The 24,654-nt window shown below is 41.4% G+C and overlaps 2 protein-coding genes across 3 annotated transcripts in view; one reads left to right on the top strand and one right to left on the bottom strand.

Annotated features, from left to right (window-relative positions):
* The window catches only part of LOC139746062 (uncharacterized), an 80,540-nt gene extending 71,810 nt beyond the window's left edge, over positions 1–8,730 (bottom strand). For both annotated transcript variants that reach the window (XM_071656900.1, XM_071656899.1), the window contains exons 1-2: positions 8,557–8,730; positions 3,406–3,529 (exon numbers count right to left, since the gene is read on the bottom strand). In XM_071656900.1, the coding sequence (XP_071513001.1) occupies positions 3,406–3,529; positions 8,557–8,691 (259 nt within the window). In that variant the 5' untranslated portion in view covers positions 8,692–8,730. The remainder of the gene's footprint in view (positions 1–3,405; positions 3,530–8,556) is intronic.
* Positions 8,731–9,769: 1,039 nt separating this feature from the next.
* Positions 9,770–24,654, top strand: part of LOC139745896 (proclotting enzyme-like) — a 65,537-nt gene continuing 50,652 nt past the window's right edge. The window contains exon 1 of the mRNA XM_071656557.1: positions 9,770–9,810. The gene's annotated coding sequence lies outside the window, so the exon portion shown is untranslated. The remainder of the gene's footprint in view (positions 9,811–24,654) is intronic.

The raw sequence follows: 24,654 nt of genomic DNA, 5'->3' as shown, positions 1-24,654 counted from the left end.
CAGGAGTGGTGGGAGTATGTGATAGAGTGTAAGAAAGTAAACTCTAGACTGATATGGGTAAAACTGAAAGTGGATGGAGAGAGATGGGTGATTATTTGTGCATATGCACCAGGGCATGAGAAGAAAGATCATGAGAGGCAAGTCTTTTGGGAGCAGCTGAGTGAGTGTGTTAGTAGTTTTGATGCACGAGACCGGGTTATAGTGATGGGTGATTTGAATGCAAAGGTGAGTAATGTGGCAGTTGAGGGAATAATTGGTGTACATGGGGTGTTCAGTGTTGTAAATGGAAATGGTGAAGAGCTTGTAGATTTATGTGCTGAAAAAGGACTGGTGATTGGGAATACCTGGTTTAAAAAGAGAGACATACATAAGTATACGTATGTAAGTAGGAGAGATGGCCGAAGAGCATTACTGGATTATGTGTTAATTGATAGGCATGCGAAAGAGAGACTTTTGGATGTTAATGTACTGAGAGGTGCAACTGGAGGGATGTCTGATCATTATCTTGTGGAGGCAAAGGTGAAGATTTGTAGAGGTTTTCAGAAAAGAAGAGAGAATGTTGGGGTGAAGAGAGTGGTGAGAGTAAGTGAGATTGGGAAGGAGACTTGTGTGAGGAAGTACAAGGAGAGACCGAGAACAGAATGGAAAAAAGTGAGAATAAAAGACGTAAGGGGAGTGGGGGAGGAATGGGATGTATTTAGGGAAGCAGTGATGGCTTGTGCAAAAGATGCTTGTGGCATGAGAAACACGGGAGGTGGGCAGATTAGAAAGGGTAGTGAGTGGTGGGATGAAGAAGTAAGATTATTAGTGAAAGAGAAGAGAGAGGCATTTGGACGATTTTTGCAGGTTTGTTGAATGTGTTTGAAGATAAGAGTGGCAGATATAGGATGTTTTGGTTGAGGTGGTGTGCAGAGTGAGAGGATTAGGGAGAATGATTTAGAAAACAGAGAAGAGGTAGTAAAAGCTTTGCAAAAGATGAAAGCCGGCAAGGCAGCGGGTTTGGATGGTATTGCAGTGGAATTTATTATAAAAGGGGGTGACTGTATTGTTGACTTTCTGGTAAGGTTATTTAATGTATGTATGTCTCATGGTGAGGTGCCTGAGGATTGGTGGAATGCTTGCATAGTGCCATTGTACAAAGGCAAAGGAGATAAAGGTGAGTGCTCAAATTACAGAGGTATAACTTTGTTGAGTATTCCTGGGAAATTATATGGGAGGGTATTGATTGAGAGGGTGAAGGCATGTACAGAGCATAAGATTGGGGAAGAGCAGTGTGGTTTCAGAAGTGGTAGAGGATGTGTGGATCAGGTGTTTGCTTTGAAGAATGTATGTGAGAAATACTTAGAAAAGCAAATGGATTTGTATGTAGCATTTATGGCTCTGGAGAAGGCACATGATAGAGTTGATAGAGATGCTCTGTGGAAGGTATTAAGAATATACGGTGTGGGAGGCAAGTTGTTAGAAGCAGTGAAAAGTTTTTATCGAGGATGTAAGGCATGTGTATGTGTAGAAAGAGAGGAAAGTGATTGGTTCTCAGTGAATGTTGGTGTGCAGCAGGGGTGCGTGATGTCTCTATGGTTGTTCAATTTGTTTATGGATGGGGTTGTTAGGAAGGTGAATGCAAGAGTTTTGGAAAGAGGGGCAAGTATGCATTCTGTTGTGGATGAGAGAGCTTGGGAAGTGAGTCAGTTGTTGTTCGCTGATGATACAGCACTGGTGGCTGATTCATGTGAGAAACTGCAGAAGCTGGTGACTGAGTTTGGTAAAGTGTGTGAAAGAAGAAAGCCGGGAGTAAATGTGAATAAGAGCAAGTTTACTAGGTACAGTAGGGGTGAGGGACAAGTCAACTGGGAGGTAAGTTTGAATGGAGAAAAACTGGAGGAAGTAAAGTGTTTTAGATATCTGTGAGTGGATTTGGCAGTGGATGGAACCGTAGAAAGCAAAAATGGGTATGTTTGAAGGAATAATGGTTCCAACAATGTTGTATGGTTGCGAGGCATGGGCTATGGATAGAGTTGTGCACAGGAGGGTGGATGTGCTGGAAATGAGATGTTTGAGGACAATGTGTGGTGTGAGGTGGTTTGATCGAGTAAGTAATGTAAGGGTAAGAGAGATGTGTGGAAATAAAAAGAGCGTGGTTGAGAGAGCAGAAGAGGGTGTTTTGAAATGGTTTGGGCAAATGGAGAGAATGAGTGAGGAAAGATTGACCGAGAGGATATATGTGTCGGAGGTGGAGGGAACGAGGAGAAGTGGGAGACCAAATTGGAGGTGGAAAGATGGAGTGAAAAAGATTTTGAGTGATCGGGGCCTGAACATGCAGGAGGGTGAAAGGTGGGCAAGGAATAGAGTGAATTGGATCGATGTGGTATACCGGGGTTGACGTGCTGTCAGTGGATTGAATCAGAGCATGTGAAGCGTCTGGGGTAAACCATGGAAAGTTATGTGGGGCCTGGATGTGGAAACGGAGCTGTGGTTTCGGGCATTATTGCATGACAGCTAGAGACTGAGTGTGAACGAATGGGGCCTTTGTTGTCTTTTCCTAGCGCTACCTCGCACACATGAGGGGGGAGGGGGATGGTATTCCATGTGTGGCGGGGTGGCGCTGGGAATGAATAAAGGCAGACAGTGTGAATTGTGTGCATGGGTATATATGTATGTGTCTGTGTGTGTATATATATGTGTACATTGAGATGTATAGGTATGTATATTTGCGTGTGTGGACGTGTATGTATATACATGTGTATGGGGGTGGGTTGGGCCATTTCTTTCGTCTGTTTTTAGCAATTGGAGCCTGAACATACAGGAAGGTGAGAGGTATGCAAGGAATACAGTGAACTGGAACGATTTGGTATACCAGGGGTCGATTTGATGTCAATGGACTGAACCAGGGCATGTGAAGCATATGGGGTGAACCTTGGGATGGTCTGTGGGACCTGGATGTGGATAGGTAACTGTGGTTTTGGTGCAGTACACATGACAGCTAGAGACTAAATGTGAATGAATGTGGCCCTTTTAGTCTGTTTCCTGTGGAGTGGGGTAGTGACAGGAATGGATGAAGGCAAGCAAGTATGAATATGTCCATATGTATATGTCTGTACATTTATATGTTGATGTGTATATGTATGTATATGCTGATATGTATAGGTAAGTATATGTGCATATATGGGTGTTTATGTATATATATATATGTGTGTATATGAATGGATGGGCTATTTTTCGTCTGTTTCCTGACACTACCTTGCTGACACAGGAAACAGCGATCATTATAATAAAAGAATGAATAAAAAATAAGAAAACATAAGTCCTAGTGGAATAGACAAAAAAATTTATTGAAAGATTAAAGGGTTAATGAAATGCAAAAAAGCACACTGATAAATCGCAGAACTTAAGAGATTAGGTACATACCTTTCAACTGACTCTTTAACTTATTCTGTGTGGCCAGGCTGGTATCCATAAAATCAACCACCTCATCTAACTTAGCCACACATGGCCCACAAATTTGATGTGGTAATGCATCCCGGGGATTAACCTGAAATTGGCATCAACTTTCACTGAGATTATAATAGTACATATATCCATGATTTAATATCAACATCTTAAGCCAAATAACATTGTAATAAAACTAGAATAAATACACTAAGGTGTAAATCTTTGAATATGGTACTACCACTCTGGCTGCAGGTGGTTACTCAGCTGGTGAAAGTCAACTTCAGCAAATAATAGATATAATAAAGCATTCTATCGCTTTGTCCCATCCTCATTACTCTACATTTCCTGAAGTTGATTTTTATTAACCATGTATCAAACCAACTTCTAAGTCTGCTTAGGTTCCTTTGTAAGTTGATGCAATCCTCTTTGCTTTTCACTTCCCTCATGACCTTTGCATCATCTGCAAACTTATTCAAGTAGGATTCCATGGATTCTCTGATATGCATCACTTTCATCCCTACCAGAAATGATCTTCAACCCATCAAAAGAGTCTCACTCTGGTTGGGGATTCAGCTTCCTAAACAGCCTCCCAAGTGGTATAGTTCCAGAGCTTTATAGAAGTCCAGATACAAATGACAAACAATCCAACCAGTCTTTCATTTTCTCTAAGGCAGAGCTCACTCCTTCATAAAAAGAGTTTCTGTTACACATGGCCGAATGACCTCCTTTCCTTAAAACTATGCTGTCTAACATTTAAGTAATTTCTCCTCGGTAGAAAGTCGTCCATTTTCTTTCTTTTTTATCTTTTCCAGAATCCTACAGACCACACTCATCAGTGAGACCTGTCTGTAGTTCAGTGCCTATTCTTGGTCTCTTTTTCTGTAGAGGTATAATGTTTGCCCTTTTCAATTCCCTTGGCATTTAGCTTTATCTCTAGTGACATCTTGAACCATACCTCAAGAGGTTTGTCTTATGCATCAGCACACATCTTCAGCATATAAGGTGAAATTTCATGAGGACCATGAGCCTTGTATAGGTCGAGACAGACCTCTTACTATGTTAATGTCTTTTCTAGGTATCTCAACATTTTCTAAAACCTTCCTATTCCATCTTACTGGTTTTGGGACTATAGTGTCTCCTTGAGTAAAATCCCTTAGCCTGATAAACTGCTTTTCCTCTGACATGACTCCTAATGAATTTATGAAAAAGTTTTGGATTTTCTCTTAAACCTTGCCCAAAATATTCTTTTCAAAGGTTTTATTCCTCTTTTCCTAACTTGCTATACCTCTGTTCCTTGCTTTTATATCCTGCAAAAGTTGACTGTGCAGAGTTCTATCTATATCTTCAATACTGAATATCTTGATTTTCCTTTGCTCTCTGATATCATTTATTAATGCATTCTTCCTCTTCTTACCATTTCTTTTATATTTGAGACTAAAGGTATCTGTACTCATGTTCACACTTCTTGGCTACTGAACGTCACTTCTTCATCTATGTTGCTATACAAATTGTTGAGGTCTCTGTAGCCTCCACAGTTATATCTCTCTTTATGTCTTGTGTCACCTCTGCTCTTTCAATGTTTTCATTCATGAAATACACAAACTTGAGCATTAAATGATCACCTTTTCCAATTTTATCATATACTGTATAAAGTTCTCAATATCTATGCTAGTATGTGTAAAGATAAGATCTAGCAATGATGGTGTATCACTCCCTCTCAATCTATTACGCTCACTGATATGTCAGAGTACAAAATTTTCCTGTAATCCCTCTAGAAATTTGTTTCAATGACTCCCTAGCCCCATGAGAATCCATATTCCTCCAGTCTACCTCCTAACAATGGAAATACCCCATTATCAGCACTTTACCATCCCTGAGAAGTGAGTTTTACCGCTTCATGTACCGTCCTGATTGTACCTTCGCTGATACCATTGTATATTTGTTCTGGATCATTGCAGTGCTATGGATGATCATTTTACATCAACACCACTATGCACTTCCCTACAGATACTCTTGCCATTATGTATCACCTAAATGGGCCATCTTCCACCATTTCTTGAAACTTTAGGCCTTCTTTAATCAAGACAGCCAATCCTCCACTTCCTCTGCCTACCTTACCCTCCTTACTATTATGTAACCCCCCCCATCCTGGGCAAATCAGGTGAGATCTAACCTCTTTCATAACCTTTGTTTTCATGTCTCCAACAATATCAGGTACAATTTCCCTTATACGATCCTTGAACTCCAGCTCTTTACCATTAACTATTTTACCTATGTGCATCTGAATACATTACTTTCAGCCTGACAGTACCATCTCCCAGCAATCCTTTCCTCTCTGTGGGGCTGTTCTGTACTCTAGCCTCATTTGGCATCTTGTTTTTTTTATTGTCTTCTGACTCTATTGTTTGCATTTCTTCCTCTCTTCCTTAATTAATGACAAATGATGGATATCCTACTAAATGTCTCTTTGTCTTTGAGCTCCTTAGCTTACCACAGGAACTCCTGGCTAGATGACTTCATGTCAAATGTAACCATACCTGCTTGCCCCCCTTATGTCTTGATTATATCCACTAATTCTCCCTTTGTATCACTGAAATTGCAATCTGGCAGTTCTATAAACTCCAGTAATATTTCATTAAGCATATCTTCTTTCTTTCATCTTTATCAGGTGCATGATACTTGAAACCAAAATAAACAGTGATTTATGTCTATTGATCTCAAGCTTCACTAATCTTTCTAATTTTGGCATCAACCACCTTTCAGCTAGATCCTTCAGTGTTGAATTGTCAACTTCTATGTCCCTCACTTCCTCTTAAAATCTTTCTTTCAGCTAAAACCCATTTATTACAATTGTATGCTCTGCAGCTTTTTGAACCTTTCATCAACTAGGCCATACACTTTCTTGGTTGTCCCATCTCTACCAGCGCATATAATTTTTTCTAAAGCATCACTTGATTTCCTTTGTACCTCTGTTTGTTCCTTACATCAGTCTTCATGCTTTGTGTCTGTTTATCAACTGTTGACATTTCTCCCTTTGCATCTATCTGTTCACTACTGTCAAAAGATTCTGTATGTGTATGAGTCCTTTCCTCTAAATGAGCAGCTGCTAAAGTTGCTCCTTCTGCACCTTCCCGTCTATTATTGTCAACAGATTCTGTAAGTGTTTTGGTTTCTTCCTACAACTGAACAGCATCTAGGAGATCTAAAAAAGGCCTATCAGGCCATGTTTGCTTTTTAACAAATTCACCTTCTTTCCCCTAAAGATGTACATCTTAGATCCCAACACTAAAATGAATTTTGGTAAAAACCCAGTGACTACATTTTTCAGATCCCTTGGTTCCTCTCTCATTTCTACCTAATGTTCCTATAACTTTTACCTAATGCTACCATTTAATATGCCTACCTACCTCTACCTAAAGCTCCTGTCTAATGCTTCTACTTACTACTTCTACCTACTCCTCTTCCTATTTTGCCAAAAGGCAGGGCTAGTGGATTGTGCTCACCACAGGGAAAGTCTAGAGTTATGAAGAATGAATTGTGTGTGCTAAGTGTCGTCAAGTGTTATGTGTGACAAGGAGAGACTGTATTTTTGTGGAAAGAATGCCAGCAGTCCTAGTGTGGATGATGCAGAAAGGAAAGACAGCTACCTGGCTCACTGTGCAGCCATCATTAACCCTCCAGATATCCAGGTGGGTAGTACCAATAACATACTTTCCTGGTCAGTCGCTGCCTATCAACTATAACTGCAGTAAGTTTGTCCCAGCTTTCTTATTCATTTCTCTGCCTTCTTTTACACCCCCTTTTTGGGGGGGAGTAATAAAGGTCTTAAATTAACCTCCCAAAGTACTTCTAGTAACAATAATGAAGTGTTTCTTTTCTCAAACCTATTTTCAAAGATTTTTTAGGGGGGCATTCTTATTTGGAGGTAAGATACAGGATGGGAGTTAGGGGTCTACTGAGGCCCCATCCAGAGGCAGTAACCACATCAAGTGAAGTGAATATGAAATTCTGTTTTTTTATGTTAGTTGAGTCGGCATGGGCAGTTGAAGCTCTAATCAAGGCCATCCCATCAGCACTATTCTTTATCTGTTCCTGACACTACTTTGCTTGTGCAGGAAAATGCAAACAAATATGAATAAAAGGTTAAAGGCTTAGGTAACTCATGCAACTCACCAATCACTCTCTAAAGTTACACTTTAGTCTTCCTGTTTTATCTAGTTTGGTAGGATAAAATGTTAGGCTCTAAGTCAAACTCTGCACCTTTCATTATGTTCTCTGAACAATATAAAACAACGGCAAAACAAAATCACTCAATATCCAATGCTAGTATCATGCATAACTAAAGTGGTATTTTGTAAAACTTTACATTCGAATGCAGACCAGAATTTCTTATAAGTTGTCTGGGTCAAATACTGTCATGACGACACTATCTTTTTTCCCTATGCCATTGCATCTCTTAAAACTAGCATCCAACTAAGGATTACACAGTCATGTTAGGGTCAGACAGCTACGAGCCAGAGTCACTTAGTGGAGGTGCGATAAGGGTGACTGGTCTGACTGTAATGACTTAACCTTTTCCCTGCACTTGAAAATGGCACTGGTTAAGGCCTTCTTGACAACCACGCACAGCTTAGTGAAACTGAAACGCCTTTTTCACTCCTCAGGCTTGTTATTCCTATGAAAATTAATATCAACAAATATATTTCCATAATGAAAGTCAATAGATTTAATGTAGACATAATAATGTCAGGATAACGTTTGACCGAAATGCTGGCAAAGAAATTACTGCCATTTTCCTGCAAAGGTATGCTCCTAAACTACACTTTTACAGGACATTTTTGGGACACAATTCGACTCCTATTCTCCTTCAACTAAGAATCAGTCATGCAATCTACATACACCTTGTGAAATACCATCTCTTCATTATAATAACTCAAAATACAAGAAAGAGAAACACTCAACTTATTTATCAAGCCTAAGTTATAGACAGCAACTAAGGTGTTGCTGGGCATCAATTGACTCAACACGAATATATTTTTTAATACTAATTATCAAATTTCGTTCTTAATTTAGCCAGCCTAAGGTATAGACAGCGACTAAGGTGTTGCTGGGCATCACTTGACTCACCTTAACACGAATATATTTCTTAATAATCATGATCAAATTTCGTTCATTTCGTGCGTTTTCGAATAAGTTAATGAGGTCATTGCTCTCTATACCACACAGTCGACATATACGGTCAAAATTGCCAACCGACCCCATAGTTACACACGACTCCTCGATCTCGTCTTCTTGGCAAGTGTAAACAAACAGCAAAGGAGCCTATGACCCCCGCGTTCGTGAGGTGATCCGGATTCATAAGGAGACTGCGTTCGTGAACTGATCCGGATGCATCAGGAGCCTAAGAACCCACTTTGATGAGCTAATTGGGATGCACAAGATGTCTTGAGACCAAGGTCTTTTGAGAGGAATTTTTATCAGGGGTACAAAGTGGCTTTCGGGTCCCTTTTTCTTCTCCATTAGTCAACCTGTTTTTCTCCATTACGGTTTTATGGCATGAGCTGTAAGGCCAAAATGGGTTGGAATGGAGAGCTCTGCTGAAATTTTCCATTTGCGGCAATATGCTCCTGTACTCAGTCCATGATTAATACAAATACTGTATATATGAATAGATTAAAAGAGGATCAGAGAGAAGAAAACACATTTGAACATCTTTGTTTATGCTACAATACAAGTAAGGGGAAATATTCCCCCATTGAAACATACCTCATATTGCAATACAGATAAGACAACTATTAGTAAAAAGTGAAAAAAGTAAGCTTAGTATTTCAAAAGAGGTCTGTTTTGTGAAAAATTTTGAATTGCACAGCATGACAATTAATTGTTCTGTCAATGTTTGATTAATTACTTAAGTAGCCTGGCCCAATCCAGAGACGTTGTAGACCTCAAATAATTCTCGTAATTCTCAGCTTAAGTTTGCTAAATGACCTCTACAAAAGCTACTACTGCTGGAATTGTTAATAGTGTTCTCAAGCTAACACAAATATTTGGAAACAGGTCACCAATTCTGTACTCTGTTATCAAGTTCAAGAGATCTAATGACCTTGAACAGTGCCTTTCCAAATTTTACTTTATGTGCTGAGGGTAAATGTTGTATTTCTCTCCCAAAATAATCACCGTTATGGTGATCAGGATATTGCTCTGATAGAGATCAAGCTTTTCTCATCACATCACTTCAGATATGGTGTGATATTCATAAGTTTCATTTCTTGTTTGATACTGCTGTGCTTTTCATAGTTTGATAAGAGTTGCTTTTCATACCCTACTTTTGTTTACATAGCGGGAGCCTACGGGGGTGATCGCCGGCGATACACAAGTCATGTGAGTTGATTTACTTTATGTCAAGAATGATAGGATATCTATTTAACTTTTACCTATAATTTATTCATTACTTAATGTCGCAAAGAAGTGTTATATTCATGTTTCCAGACTGTACCTTAGAGTTACGATGGGCCAAGTTTGGAAAGCAGCAGCTAAGTGATTCTATATCACAACACATGGTGAGATATTGCTACAAGATATCAAATTTGACAGCCAACTGCTGAACACCACTGAAGCGGACAGTTCACCTTGTTTCCCAAAACGTACCACACACACACTTCCTGAAGTCGGCCTCTTGTGCTGTCATGTCCTTCAAGTTAGCATCATGTGTGCTGTCATCATTACAGCCTTGTCCTCTTGTGCTGTCATGTTCTACAAGTTAGCATCATGTGTGCTGTCATCATGCACCCTGTCCTCTTGTGCTGTCATGTCCTTCAAGTTAGCATCAGGTGTGCTGTCATCATTGCAGCCTTGTCCTCTTGTGCTGTCATGTCCTCCAAGTTAGCATCAGGTGTGCTGTCATCATTGCAGCCTTGTCCTCTTGTGCTGTCATGTTCTACAAGTTAGCATCAGGTGTGCTGTCATCATTGCAGCCTTGTCCTCTTGTGCTGTCATGTTCTACAAGTTAGCATCAGGTGTGCTGTCATCATTGCAGCCTTGTCCTCTTGTGCTGTCATGTCCTCCAAGTTAGCATCATGTGTGCTGTCATCATTGCAGCCTTGTCCTCTTGTGCTGTCATGTTCTACAAGTTAGCATCAGGTGTGCTGTCATCATTGCAGCCTTGTCCTCTTGTGCTGTCATGTTCTACAAGTTAGCATCAGGTGTGCTGTCATCATTGCAGCCTTGTCCTCTTGTGCTGTCATGTCCTCCAAGTTAGCATCAGGTGTGCTGTCATCATTGCAGCCTTGTCCTCTTGTGCTGTCATGTCCTCCAAGTTAGCATCAGGTGTGCTGTCATCATTGCAGCCTTGTCCTCTTGTGCTGTCATGTCCTCCAAGTTAGCATCAGGTGTGCTGTCATCATTGCAGCCTTGTCCTCTTGTGCTGTCATGTCCTCCAAGTTAGCATCAGGTGTGCTGTCATCATTGCAGCCTTGTCCTCTTGTGCTTAAGTCCACCACATCAATGAAAAGGTTTTATTTCCATCTTTAAGTTTGAGATAACCAATTTGGCTTCATTCCAGTGGCATTTCCAGCTGTTTCGAAGTTTTGTAAGCTCGTGTGTGTGTGTGGAGAGTTTCTATGTTACTTCAACATCCAATGTAGATGATCTTGCTGCAATGATATATGCCCGCTAATATTTTATACTACACAGAAGACATCAACACAGGAACAAAAAGATTTCACATTTAATAAAACTCCATGGACTTTATTTCTTATTTTGGCCGTCAGATCGAGTTTTAGCTGCAAAAGAATTTACACATTCATCACGACCTGACCATCTTGTTTCAGATATGCATCCAACAGCATCACGTCCACATGGATGTATGACACCCGCAAGGTGAAGAAAAAACAAAATTGCAGATCATTGTTCTTGTATTTTTGTTTGTGCGACGTTGTAGTTTTCCGCCATATTTTTGCCCTACTAACAGGAATAGTATGTTCTTTCAGTGTAGCAGTTATCAACTGAGCAATACCTTCCCCTCTTTTATTGCTTCATCTGCAAACTTAAGAAATCTTCCTTGAATCTCATACTGCGTTTCATGTAAAAGTACATATCTGGAGAAATGTTGCTTGTTCAATATGGCAGGAATGTGGTGTGGCATCTACTGTTACTACAAAGTACTTTGCATACTGCCTCGCAAACAAAATGTTTTGTTTCACAAGATTCGAGCATTGTGCAATGAATTCGTTTTGTGATTCAGGGGTTAGAAAATGACCTTGAAGCCGCTCCTTTTCTGTGACTCCTCTACACTTAACACATGTTCCAGAAGGACGGGGTTATTTAGTCTTAAAAAGTTCCCATCGTTTGAATCACCAATTCGATTGGATGAACGACTAATTGCCAGGCAACGTTCTCCTAAGTATAGATCGACGATGTTCATTAAAAAGATTGTACCACCTATTTGCATCTTCAGTTTTGATTAACGCTTCTAACATGGTGTCAACTCCTGTCCCAGTCAGCAGGCACCTTTCTAGTTCTGGCCCAGCGAGGTAACATTCTCTACACACGACTATTTTCATTTTTCATGCTTTGGGATCCTGTACGAAAGTCTCCGCCACTTCCCATTAACATGCCAGCCTTCAGCAGATACCAGTATAATAGACTTAAACGCAGAAGTACTGGTCTTTAGCAGTCTTGTACCAGGATAATCAACAAGGAAGGCAATATATTGCCTCCCTATGTTGACTCCAGACAAGCCAGTCGCTTACACGTAGTTCTCCATTTGTGCTTTGAAATTTCAGTATGCTGTCTGGGAAAGCTCGATTGCAGGTGTCTGTCTTTTGAAAATGTTTTTTTGGCAGAAGGATGTGACCATTGGTAACATACTTTTCTATTTCCTTCTGAGATGGAAACTAGGTTGTGATACATCCAGTGTCAAGGCCTATATTATGATTACTCCTCTCGTTTTACAAATTCACTTTCATGACGCTTCACATGCCATGGTTCAATCAATTGACAGCACGTCGATCCGGGTATACCACATCGTTCCAATTCACTCTATTCCTTGCACGCCTTTCACCCTCCTGCATGGTCAGGTTCCGATCACTCAAAATCTTTTTCACTCCATCCCTCCACCTCCAATTTAGTCTCCCACTTCTCGTTCCCTCCACCTCTGACACATATATCCTCTTTGTCAATCTTTCCTCACTCATTCTCTCCATATGACCAAACCATTTCAAAACACACCCTTCTGCTCTCTCAATCAAACTCTTTTTATTACCACACATCTCTCTTAACCTTTCATTTCTTACTCGATCAAACCACCTCACACCACATATTGTCCTCAAACATCTCATTTCCAGCACATCCACCCTCCTCCGCACAACTCTATCCATAGCCAACGCCTCGCAACCATATAACATAGTTGGAACCACTACTCCTTCAAACATGCCCATTTTTGCTTTCCAAGATAACGTTCTCGACTTCAACACAATTTTCAACGCTCCCAGAACTTTCGCCCCCTCCCTCCACTTAAGCTTCCATGGGTCCATCCGCTGCCAAATCCACTCCCAGATATCTAAAACACTTCACTTCCTTCAGTTTTTCTCCAAACTTACCTCCCAATTGACTTGTCCCTCAACCCTACTGTACCTAATAACCTTGCTCTTATTCACATTTACTCTCAGCTTTCTTTTCTCACACACTTTACCAAATTCAGTCACCACTTCTGCAGTTTCCCACTCGAATCAGCCATCAGCGCTGTATCATCAGCGAACAACAACTGACTCACTTCCCAAGCTCTCTCATCCACAACAGACTGCATACTTGCCCCTCTTTCCAAGTTCTTGCATTCACCTCCCTAACAACCCCATCCATAAACAAATTAAACAACCATGGAGACATCACACACCCCTGCTGCAAACCAATATTCACTGAGAACCAATCACTTTCCTCTCTTCCTACTCGTACACATGCCTTACATCCTCGATAGAAACTTTTCACTGCTTCTAACAACTTGCCTCCCACACCATATATTCTTAATACCTTCCACAGAGCATCTCTATCAACTCTATCATATGCCTTCTCCAGATCCATAAATGCTACATACAAATCCATTTGCTTTTCTAAGTATTTCTCACACATTCTTCAAAGCAAACACCTGATCCACACATCCTCTACCACTTCTGAAACCACACTGCTCTTCCCCAATCTGATGCTCTGTATATGCCTTCACCCTCTCACTCAATACCCTTCCATATATTTTCTCAGGAATACTCAACAAACGTATGCCTCTGTAATTTGAGCACTCACTTTTTTCCCCTTTGCCTTTGTACAATGGCATTATGCAAGCGTTCTGCCAATCCTCAGGCACCTCACCATGAGTCATACATACATTAAATAACCTTACCAACCAGTCAACAATACAGTCACCCCCTTTTTTTTTTTAATAAATTCCACTGCAATACCATCCAAACCCGCTGCCTTGCCGGCTTTTATCTTCCACAAAACTTTTACTACCCCTTCTCTGTTTACCAAATCATTTTCCTTAACCCTTTCACTTTGCACACCACCTCGACCAAAACAACCTATATCTGCCACTCTTATCATCAAACACATTCATCATACCTTCAAAATACTCACTCCATCTCCTTCTCACATCACCAGTACTTGTTATCACCTCCCCATTTGCCCCTTCACTGATGTTCCCATTTGTTCCTTTGTCTGACGCATTTTATTTACCTCCTTCCAAAACATCTTTTTATTCTCCGTAAAATTTAATGATACTCTCTCACCCTAACTCATTTGCCCTCTTTTTCACCTCTTGCGCCTTTCTCTTGACCTCCTACCTCTTTCTTTTATTTATCTCCCAGTCATTTACATTTTTTCCCTGCAAAAATCGTTCAAATGCCTCTCTCTTCTCTTTCACTAATAATCTTACTTTTTCATCCCACCACTCACTACCTTTTCTAATCAACCCACCTCCCACTCTTCTCATGCCACAAGCATCTTTTGCGCAATCCATCACTGATTCCCTAAATACGTCCCATTCCTCCCCCACTCCCCTTACGTCCTTTGTTCTCACTTTTTTCCATTCTGTCCTCAGTCTCTCGTGGTACTTCCTCACACAAGGACCCTTCCCAAGCTCACATACTCTCACCACTCTCTTCACCCTATCATTCTCTCTACTTTTCTGAAAACCCCAACAAATCTTCACCTTCGCCTCCACAAGATAATGATCAGACACCCCTCCAGTTGCACCTCTCAGCACATTAACATCCAAAAGTCTGTCTTTCGCATGCCTACCAACAGCGACAAAGCGAAATAAAAAAATAAATTATATATATATATATATATATATATATATATATATATATATATATATATATATATATATATATATATATATTCTATTTTGCTTTATTTTATTTATTTATTTTGCTTTGTCGCTGTCTCCCGCGTTAGCGAGGTAGCGCAAGGAAACAGACGAAAGAATGGCCCAACCCACCCACATACACATGTATATACATACACGTCCACACACGCAAATATACATACCAATGCATCTCAATGTACACATATATATACACACACAGACATATACATATATACATATGTACATAATTCATACTGTCTGCCTTTATTTATTTCCATCACCACCTCGCCACACATGGAATAACATCCCCCTCCCCCCCATGTGTGCGAGATAGCGCTAGGAAAAGACAACAAAGGCCCCATTCGTTCACACTCAGTCTCTAGCTGTCATGTAATAATGCACTGAAAACCACAGTTCCTTTTCCACATCCAGGCCCCACAGAACTTTCCAGTGTTTACCCCAGACGCTTCATATGCCCTGGTTCAATTCATTGACAGCACGTCGACCCCGGTATACCACATCGATCCAATTCACTCTATTCCTTGCACGCCTTTCACTCTCCTGCATGTTCAGGCCCCGATCACTCAAAATCTTTTTCACTCCATCTTTCCACCTCCAATTTGGTCTCCCACTTCTCATCGTTCCCTCTACCTCTGACACATATATCCTCTTGGTCAATCATTCCTCACTCTTTCTCTCCATGTGACCAAACCATTTCACAACACCCTCTTCTGCTCTCTCAACCACACTCTTTTTATTTCCACACATCTCTCTTACCCTATTATTACTTACTCGATCAAACCACCTCACACCACATATTGTCCTCAAACATCTCATTTCCAGCACATCCACACTCCTGAGCACAACTCTATCCATAGCCCACGCCTCGCAACCATACAACATTGTTGGAACCACTATTCCTTCAAGCATAACCATTTTTGCTTTCCGAGATAATGTTCTCGACTTCCACACATTCTTCAAGGCTCCCAGGATTTTCGCTCCCTCCCCCACCCTATGATTCACTTCCGCTTCCATGGTTCCATCCGCTGCCAGATCCACTCCCAGATATCTAAAACACTTTACTTCCTCCAGTTTTTCTCCATTCAAACTTACCTCCCAATTGACTTGACCCTCAACCCTACTGTACCTAATAACCTTGCTCTTATTCACATTTACTCTTAACTTTCTTCTTTCACATACTTTACCAAACTCAGTCCCCAGCTTCTGCAGTTTCTCACATGAATCAGCCACCAGCGCTGTATCATCAGCGAACAACAACTGACTCACTTCCCAAGCTCTCTCATCCACAACAGACTGCATACTTGCCCCTCTTTCCAAAAACACTTGTATTCACCTCCCTAACAACCCCATCCATGAACAAATTAAACAACCATGGAGACATCACACACCCCTGCCGCAAACCTACATTCACTGAGAACCAATCACTTTCCTCTCTTCCTACACGTACACATGCCTTACATCCTCGATAAAAACTTTTCACTGCTTCTAAGAACTTGCCTCCCACACCATATATTCTTAGTACCTTCCACAGAGCATCTCTATCAACTCTATCATATGCCTTCTCCAGATCCATAAATGCTACATACAAATCCATTTGCTTTTATAAGTATTTCTCAACAACATTCTTCAAAGCAAACACCTGATCCACACATCCTCTACCACTTCTGAAACCACACTGCTCTTCCCCAATCTGATGCTCTGTACATGCCTTCACCCTCTCAATCAATACCCTCCCATACAATTTACCAGGAATACTCAACAAACTTATACCTCTGTAATTTGAGCACTCACTTTTATCTCCTTTGCCTATGTACAATGGCACTATGCATGCGTTCCGCCAATCCTCAGGCACCTCACCATGAGTCATACATACATTAAATAACCTTACCAACCAGTCAACAATACAGTCATCCCCTTTTTTAATAAATTCCAGTGCAATACCACCCAAACCCGCTGCCTTGCCGGCTTTCATCTTCCGCAAAGCTTTTACTATCCCTTCTCTGTTTACCAAATCATTTTCCCTAACCCTTTCACTTTGCACACCACCTCGACCAAAACACCCTATATCTGACACTCTATCATCAAACACATTCAACAAACCTTCAAAATACTCACTCCATCTCCTTCTCATATCACCACTACTTGTTATCACCTCCCCATTAGCCCCTTTCACTGAAGTTCCCATTTGTTCCCTTGTCTTATGCTCTTTATTTACCTCCTTCCAAAACATCTTTTTATTCTCCCTAAAATTTGATGATACTCTCTCACCCCAACTCTCATTTGCCCTCTTTTTCACTTCTTGCACCTTTCTCTTGACCTCCTGCCTCTTTCTTTTATACAACTCACAGTCATTTGCATTATTTCCCTGCAAAAATCGTCCAAATGATTCTTTCTTCTTTTTCATTAATAATCTTACTTCTTCATCCCACCACTCTCTACCCTTTCTAATCTGCCCACCTCCCACGCTTCTCATGCAACAAGCATCTTTTGTGTAAGCCATCACTGCTCCCCTAAATACATCCCATTCCTCCCCTACTCCCCTTACCTCCCCCACTCCCCTGAGGGAATAATTGGTATGGATGGGGTGTTCAGTGTTGTAAATGGAAATGTTGAAGAACCTGTAGATTTATGTGCTGAAAAAGGACTGGTGATTGGGAATACCTGGTTTAAAAAGAGAGATATACATAAGTATACGTATGTAAGTAGGAGAGATGGCCAGAGAGCGTTATTGGATTACGTATTAATTGATAGGCGCGCGAAAGAGAGACTTTTCGATGTTAATGTGCTGAGAGGTGTAACTGGAGGGATGTCTGATCATTATCTTGTGGAGGCGAAGGTGAAGATTTGTAGAGGTTTTCAGAAAAGAAGAGTGTTGGGGTGAAAAGAGTGGTGAGAGTAAGTGAGCTTGGGAAGGAGACTTGTGTGATGAAGTACCGGGAGAGACTGAGTACAGAATGGAAAAAGGTGAGAACAAAGGAGGTAAGGGGAGTGGGGGAGGAATGGGATGTATTTAGGGAAGCAGTGATGGCTTGCGCAAAAGATGCTCGTGGCATGAGAAGAGTGGGAGGTGGGTTGATTAGAAAAGGTAGTGAGTGGTGGGATGAAGAAGTAAGAGTATTAGTGAAAGAGAAGAGAGAGGCATTTGGACGATTTTTGCAGGGAAAAAATGCAAATGAGTGGGAGATGTATAAAAGAAAGAGGCTGGAAGTCAAGAGAAAGGTGCAAGAGGTGAAAAAGAGGGCAAATGAGAGTTGGGGTGAGAGAGTATCATTAGATTTTAGAGAATAAAAAGATGTTTTGGAAGGAGGTAAATAAAGTGCGTAAGACAAGGGAGCAAATGGGAACTTCAGTGAAGGGAGCTAATGGGGAGGTGATAACAAGTAGTGGTGATGTGAGAAGGAGATGGAGTGAGTATTTTGAAGGTCTGTTGAATGTGTTTGATGATAGAGTGGCAGATATAGGTTGTTTTGGTCGAGGTGGTGTGCAAAGTGAGAGGGTTGGGGAAAATGATTTGGTAAACAGAGAAGAGGTAGTAAAAGCTTTGCGGAAGATGAAAGCCGGCAAGGCAGCGGATTTGGATGGTATTGCAGTGGAATTTATCATAAAGGGGATGACTGTATTGTTGACTGGTTGGTAAGGTTATTTAATGTATGTATGACTCATGGTGAGGTGCCTGAGGATTGGCGGAATGCTTGCATAGTGCCATTGTACAAAGGCAAAGGGGACAAAGGTGAGTGCTCAAATTACAGAGGTATAAGTTTGTTGAGTATTCCTGGTAAATTGTATGGGAGGGTATTGATTGAGAGGGTGAAGGCATGTACAGAGCATCAGATTGGGGAAGAGCAGTGTGGTTTCAGAAGTGGTAGAGGATGTGTGGATCAGGTGTTTGCTTTGAAGAATGTATGTGAGAAATACTTAGAAAAGCAAATGGATTTGTATGTAACATTTATGGATCTGGAGAAGGCATATGATAGAGTTGATAGAGATGCTCTGTGGAAGGTACTAAGAATATATGGTGTGGGAGGCAAGCTGTTAGAAGCAGTGAAAAGTTTTTATCGAGGTTGTAAGGCATGTGTACGTGTAGGAAGAGAGGAAAGTGATTGGTTCTCAGTGACCGTAGGTTTGCGGCAGGGGTGTGTGATGTCTCCATGGTTGTTTAATTTGTTTATGGATGGGGTTGTTAGGGAGGTGAATGCAAGAGTTTTGGAAAGAGGGGCAAGTATGCAGTCTGCTGTGGATGAGAGAGCTTGGGAAGTGAGTCAGTTGTTGTTCGCTGATGATACAGCGCTGGTGGCTGATTCATGTGAGAAACTGCAGAAGCTGGTGACTGAGTTTGGTAAGGTGTGTGAAAGAAGGAAGTTAGGAGTAAATGTGAATAAGAGCAAGGTTATTAGGTACAGTAAGGTTGAGGGTCAAGTCAATTGGGAGGTAAGTCTGGAGAAAAACTGGAGGAAGTAAAGTGTTTTAGATATTTGGGAGTGGATCTGGCAGCGGATGGAACCATGGAAGCAGAAGTGAATCATAAGGTGGGGGAGGGGGCGAAAATTCTGGGAGCCTTGAAGAATGTGTGGAAGTCGAGAACATTATTTCGGAAAGCAAAAATGGTTATGTTTGAAGGAATAGTGGTTCCAACAATGTTGTATGGTTGCGAGGCGTGGGCTATGGATAGAGCTGTGCTCAGGAGGGTGGATGTACTGGAAATGAGATGTTTGAGGACAATGTGTGGTGTGAGGTGGTTTGATCGAGTAAGTAATGTAAGGGTAAGAGAGATGTATGGAAATAAAAAGTGTGGTTGAGAGAGCAGAAGAGGGTGTTTTGAAATGGTTTGGTCATATGGAGAGAATGAGTGGGGAAAGATTGACCAAGAGGATATATGTGTCGGAGGTGGAGGGAACGAGAAGTGGGAGACCATATTGGAGGTGGAAAGATGGAGTGAAAAAGATTTTGAGTGATCGAGGCCTGAACATGCAGGAAGGTGAAAGGCGTACAAGGAATAGAGGGAATTGGAACGATGTGGCATACCGGGGTCGACGTGCTGTCAATGGATTGTACCAGGGCATGTGAAGCGTCTGGGGTAAACCATGGGAAGTTGTGTGGGGCCTGGATGTGGAAAGGGAGCTGTGGTTTCGGTGCATTATTACGTGACAGCTAGAGATTGAGTGTGAACGAATGGGGCCTTTGTTGTCTTTTCCTAGCGCTACCTCGCACACATGAGGGGGGAGGGAGTTGTTTTTCCATGTGTGGCGGGGTGGCGATGGGAATAAATAAAGGCAGACAATATGAATTATGTACATGTGTACATATGTATATGTCTGTGTGTGTATATATATGTGTACTGTTACGAACTCAATACTTATTCGAGCAAGGTCGCCAGTAACATATGTTACAAATACTACTGATCCTTGTCTTGCAAGGACGTTATGGATTTGTCAAGTTGCACAACTCAGGATAACACAATAATAAAGGTATGGGATGGAATTAAAGACCAGCATTACATTAAATCTACTTATAATGAAAGAATTCAAGTGTACAAAGATAGGTACATAAATCAAGCATCAATCATTTACGTTAACACTAAACATGAGTCAACATTGAACATGAGTTAACATCGAACATGAGTTAACATTGAACATGAGTTAACATTGAACATGAATTAACATCGAACATGGGTTAACATTTAACATGAGTTAACATTGAACATGAGTTAACATTGAACATGAGTTAACATTGAACATGAGTTAACATTGAACATGAATTAACATCGAACATGGGTTAACATTTAACATGAGTTAACATTGAACATGAGTTAACATCAAACATGGGTTAACATTTAACATGAGTTAACATTGAACATGGGTTAACATTGACCATGAGTTAACATTGAACATGAGTTAACATTGAACATGAGTTAACATTTGTACATGAGTTAATATTCCAGATAAAGATTTCAAGCCAGGAGATCTCTTTCCTTTATGACAGTTCTTCGATAACATTACACTGATAATTAAAACGGGCTTACAGGCTTATAGCACAGTACTAAGGTAACGGGCTTACAGCACAGCAGGGCTTACAGCAGGGGTGGACCACTTGCCTGTCTGGGCTAGAGAGAGAGAAAACTCAGCGGGTGTCATGGGTATATATTACAGTGAAGACAAGCGTTCGCCCTGCTAGCTATAACGCTACCCTTGATTGGCTATGGGACTAAGAGCAATTCTGATTGGTTGAAGGAACCGTCACACAAACTGCGTAGATCCCCTTGATTGGCTAGGGGACTAAGAGCAATTTTGATTGGTTGGAGGAACCGTAGCTCAAACTGCGTAGATCACCCTCCCTCTCGTTTAAGCCTACAGCGTTGACATGTCCAGTACGGTGGTAAAAGATTCCGCAGCTGATGACAACTTAATCACCGCCTCGCCTCGGAGAAGGTGTGCTCAAGGACAAATGACCATCTGGTTTCAAAATCAAATTAAGATTAAATTATTAAGCCTAATGCTTGGTGTGAACTGAAGCTCCGAGGACGTCTCAGAGGGAGGCCTTAATCCTCGTCCTGCTAAGTAATAACACAATACACAAGGACACACACACACACACATATTATATACACGAACATGTGAGTACACGCACACACGTTCGTAACAGTACATTAAGATGTATAGGTATGTATATGTGCGTGTGTGGACGTGTATGTATATACATGTGTATGGGGGTGGGTTGGGCCATTCTTTCGTCTGTTTCCTTGCGCTACCTCGCTAACGCGGGACACAGCGACAAAGCAAAATGAATAAATAATATATATATATATATATATATATATATATATATATATATATATATATATATATATATGTATATATTTTTTTTTTTTTTGCTTTGTCGCTGTCTCCCGCGTTTGCGAGGTAGCGCAAGGAAACAGACGAAAGAAATGGCCCAACCCACCCCCATACACATGTATATACATACGTCCACACACGCAAATATACATACCTACACAGCTTTCCATGGTTTACCCCAGACGCTTCACATGCCCTGATTCAATCCACTGACAGCACGTCAACCCCGGTATACCACATCGCTCCAATTCACTCTATTCCTTGCCCTCCTTTCACCCTCCTGCATGTTCAGGCCCCGATCACACAAAATCTTTTTCACTCCATCTTTCCACCTCCAATTTGGTCTCCCTCTTCTCCTCGTTCCCTCCACCTCCGACACATATATCCTCTTGGTCAATCTTTCCTCACTCATTCTCTCCATGTGCCCAAACCATTTCAAAACACCCTCTTCTGCTCTCTCAACCACGCTCTTTTTATTTCCACACATCTCTCTTACCCTTACGTTACTTACTCGATCAAACCACCTCACACCACACATTGTCCTCAAACATCTCATTTCCAGCACATCCATCCTCCTGCGCACCACTCTATCCATAGCCCACGCCTCGCAACCATACAACATTGTTGGAACCACTATTCCTTCAAACATACACATTTTTGCTTTCCGAGATAATGTTCTCGACTTCCACACATTCTTCAAGGCTCCCAGAATTTTCGCCCCCTCCCCCATCCTATGATCCACTTCCGCTTCCATGGTTCCATCCGCTGCCAGATCCACTCCCAGATATCTAAAACACAATATATATATATATATATATATATATATATATATATATATATATATATATATATATATATATATATATATATATATATTTATTATACTTTGTCGCTGTCTCCCGCATTTGCGAGGTAGCGCAAGGAAACAGACGAAAGAAATGGCCCAACCCCCCCCATACACATGTATATACATACGTCCACACACGCAAATATACATACCTACACAGCTTTCCATGGTTTACCCCAGACGCTTCACATGCCTTGCTTCAATCCACTGACAGCACGTCAACCCCGGTATACCACATCGCTCCAATTCACTCTATTCCTTGCCCTCCTTTTACCCTCCTGCATGTTCAGGCCCCGATCACACAAAATCTTTTTCACTCCATCTTTCCACCTCCAATTTGGTTTCCCTCTTCTCCTTGTTCCCTCCACCTCCGACACATATATCCTCTTGGTCAATCTTTCCTCACTCATCCTCTCCATGTGCCCAAACCACTTCAAAACACCCTCTTCTGCTCTCTCAACCACGCTCTTTTTATTTCCACACATCTCTCTTACCCTTACGTTACTCACTCGATCAAACCACCTCACACCACACATTGTCCTCAAACATCTCATTTCCAGCACATCCATCCTCCTGCGCACGACTCTATCCATAGCCCACGCCTCGCAACCATACAACATTGTTGGAACCACTATTCCTTCAAACATACCCATTTTTGCTTTCCGAGATAATGTTCTCGACTTCCACACATTCTTCAAGGCCCCCAGGATTTTCGCCCCCTCCCCCACCCTATGATCCACTTCCACTTCCATGGTTCCATCCGCTGCCAGATCCACTCCCAGATATCTAAAACACTTCACTTCCTCCAGTTTTTCTCCATTCAAACTCACCTCCCAATTTATATATATATATATATATATATATATATATATATATATATATATATATTTTTTTTTTTTTTTTTTCATACTATTCGCCATTTCCCGCGTTTGCGATGTAGCGTTAAGAACAGAGGACTGGGCCTTAGAGGGAAAATCCTCACCTGGCCCCCTTCTCTGTTCCTTCTTTTGGAAAATCAAAAAAAAACGAGAGGGGAGGATTTCCAGCCACCCGCTCCCTCCCCTTTTAGTCGCCTTCTACGACACGCAGGGAATACGTGGGAAGTATTCTTTCTCCCCTATCCCCAGGGATAATATATATATATATATATATATATATATATATATATATATATATATATATATATATATATATATATATATATATATATATTGGAAATGATCACAATTTTGCGCGTGATCAAGATATTCCTATGAGTCCACGGTGAAAATGAAACACGATAAGTTCCCAAGTTTACTTTCGTGTAATAATCACATCATCAGGGGAGACACAAGAGAGAAATATAAGTCAGTTGATATACATCGAAGAAACGAAGCTAGGACGCCATTTGGTGAACATGGATAGGGCTCATGGGATCTGGCAGCGGATGGAACCATGGAAGCGGAAGTGAATCATAGGGTGGGGGAGGGGGCGAAAATCCTGGGAGCCTTGAAGAATGTGTGGAAGTCGAGAACATTATCTCGGAAAGCAAAAATGGGTATGTTTGAAGGAATAGTGGTTCCAACAATGTTGTATGGTTGCGAGGCGTGGGCTATGGATAGAGTTGTGCGGAGGAGGGTGGATGTGCTGGAAATGAGATGTTTGAGGACAATGTGTGGTGTGAGGTGGTTTGATCGAGTAAGTAATGTAAGGGTAAGAGAGATGTGTGGAAATAAAAAGAGCGTCGTTGAGAGAGCAGAGGAGGGTGTTTTGAAATGGCTTGGGCACATGGAGAGAATGAGTGAGGAAAGATTGACCAAGAGGATACATGTGTCGGAGGTGGAGGGAACGAGGAGAAGTGGGAGACCAAATTGGAGGTGGAAAGATGGAGTGAAAAAGATTTTGTGTGATCGGGGCCTGAACATGCAGGAGGGTGAAAGGCGGGCAAGGAATAGAGTGAATTGGCTCGATGTGGTATACCGGGGTTGACGTGCTATCAGTGGATTGAATCAGGGCATGTGAAGCGTCTGGGGTAAACCATGGAAAGTTGTGAGGGGCCTGGATGTGGAAAGGGAGCTGTGGTTTCGGGCATTATTGCATGACAGCTAGAGACTGAGTGTGTACGAATGGGGCCTTTGTTGTCTTTTCCTAGCGCTACCTCGCACACATGAGGGGGGAGGGGGATGGTATTC

The sequence above is a fragment of the Panulirus ornatus genome, chromosome 63 (genome assembly GCF_036320965.1).
Source record: "Panulirus ornatus isolate Po-2019 chromosome 63, ASM3632096v1, whole genome shotgun sequence".
In the NCBI taxonomy this organism is placed as follows: domain Eukaryota; kingdom Metazoa; phylum Arthropoda; class Malacostraca; order Decapoda; family Palinuridae; genus Panulirus; species Panulirus ornatus.
This window is presented reverse-complemented; position numbering and strand designations above follow the sequence as displayed.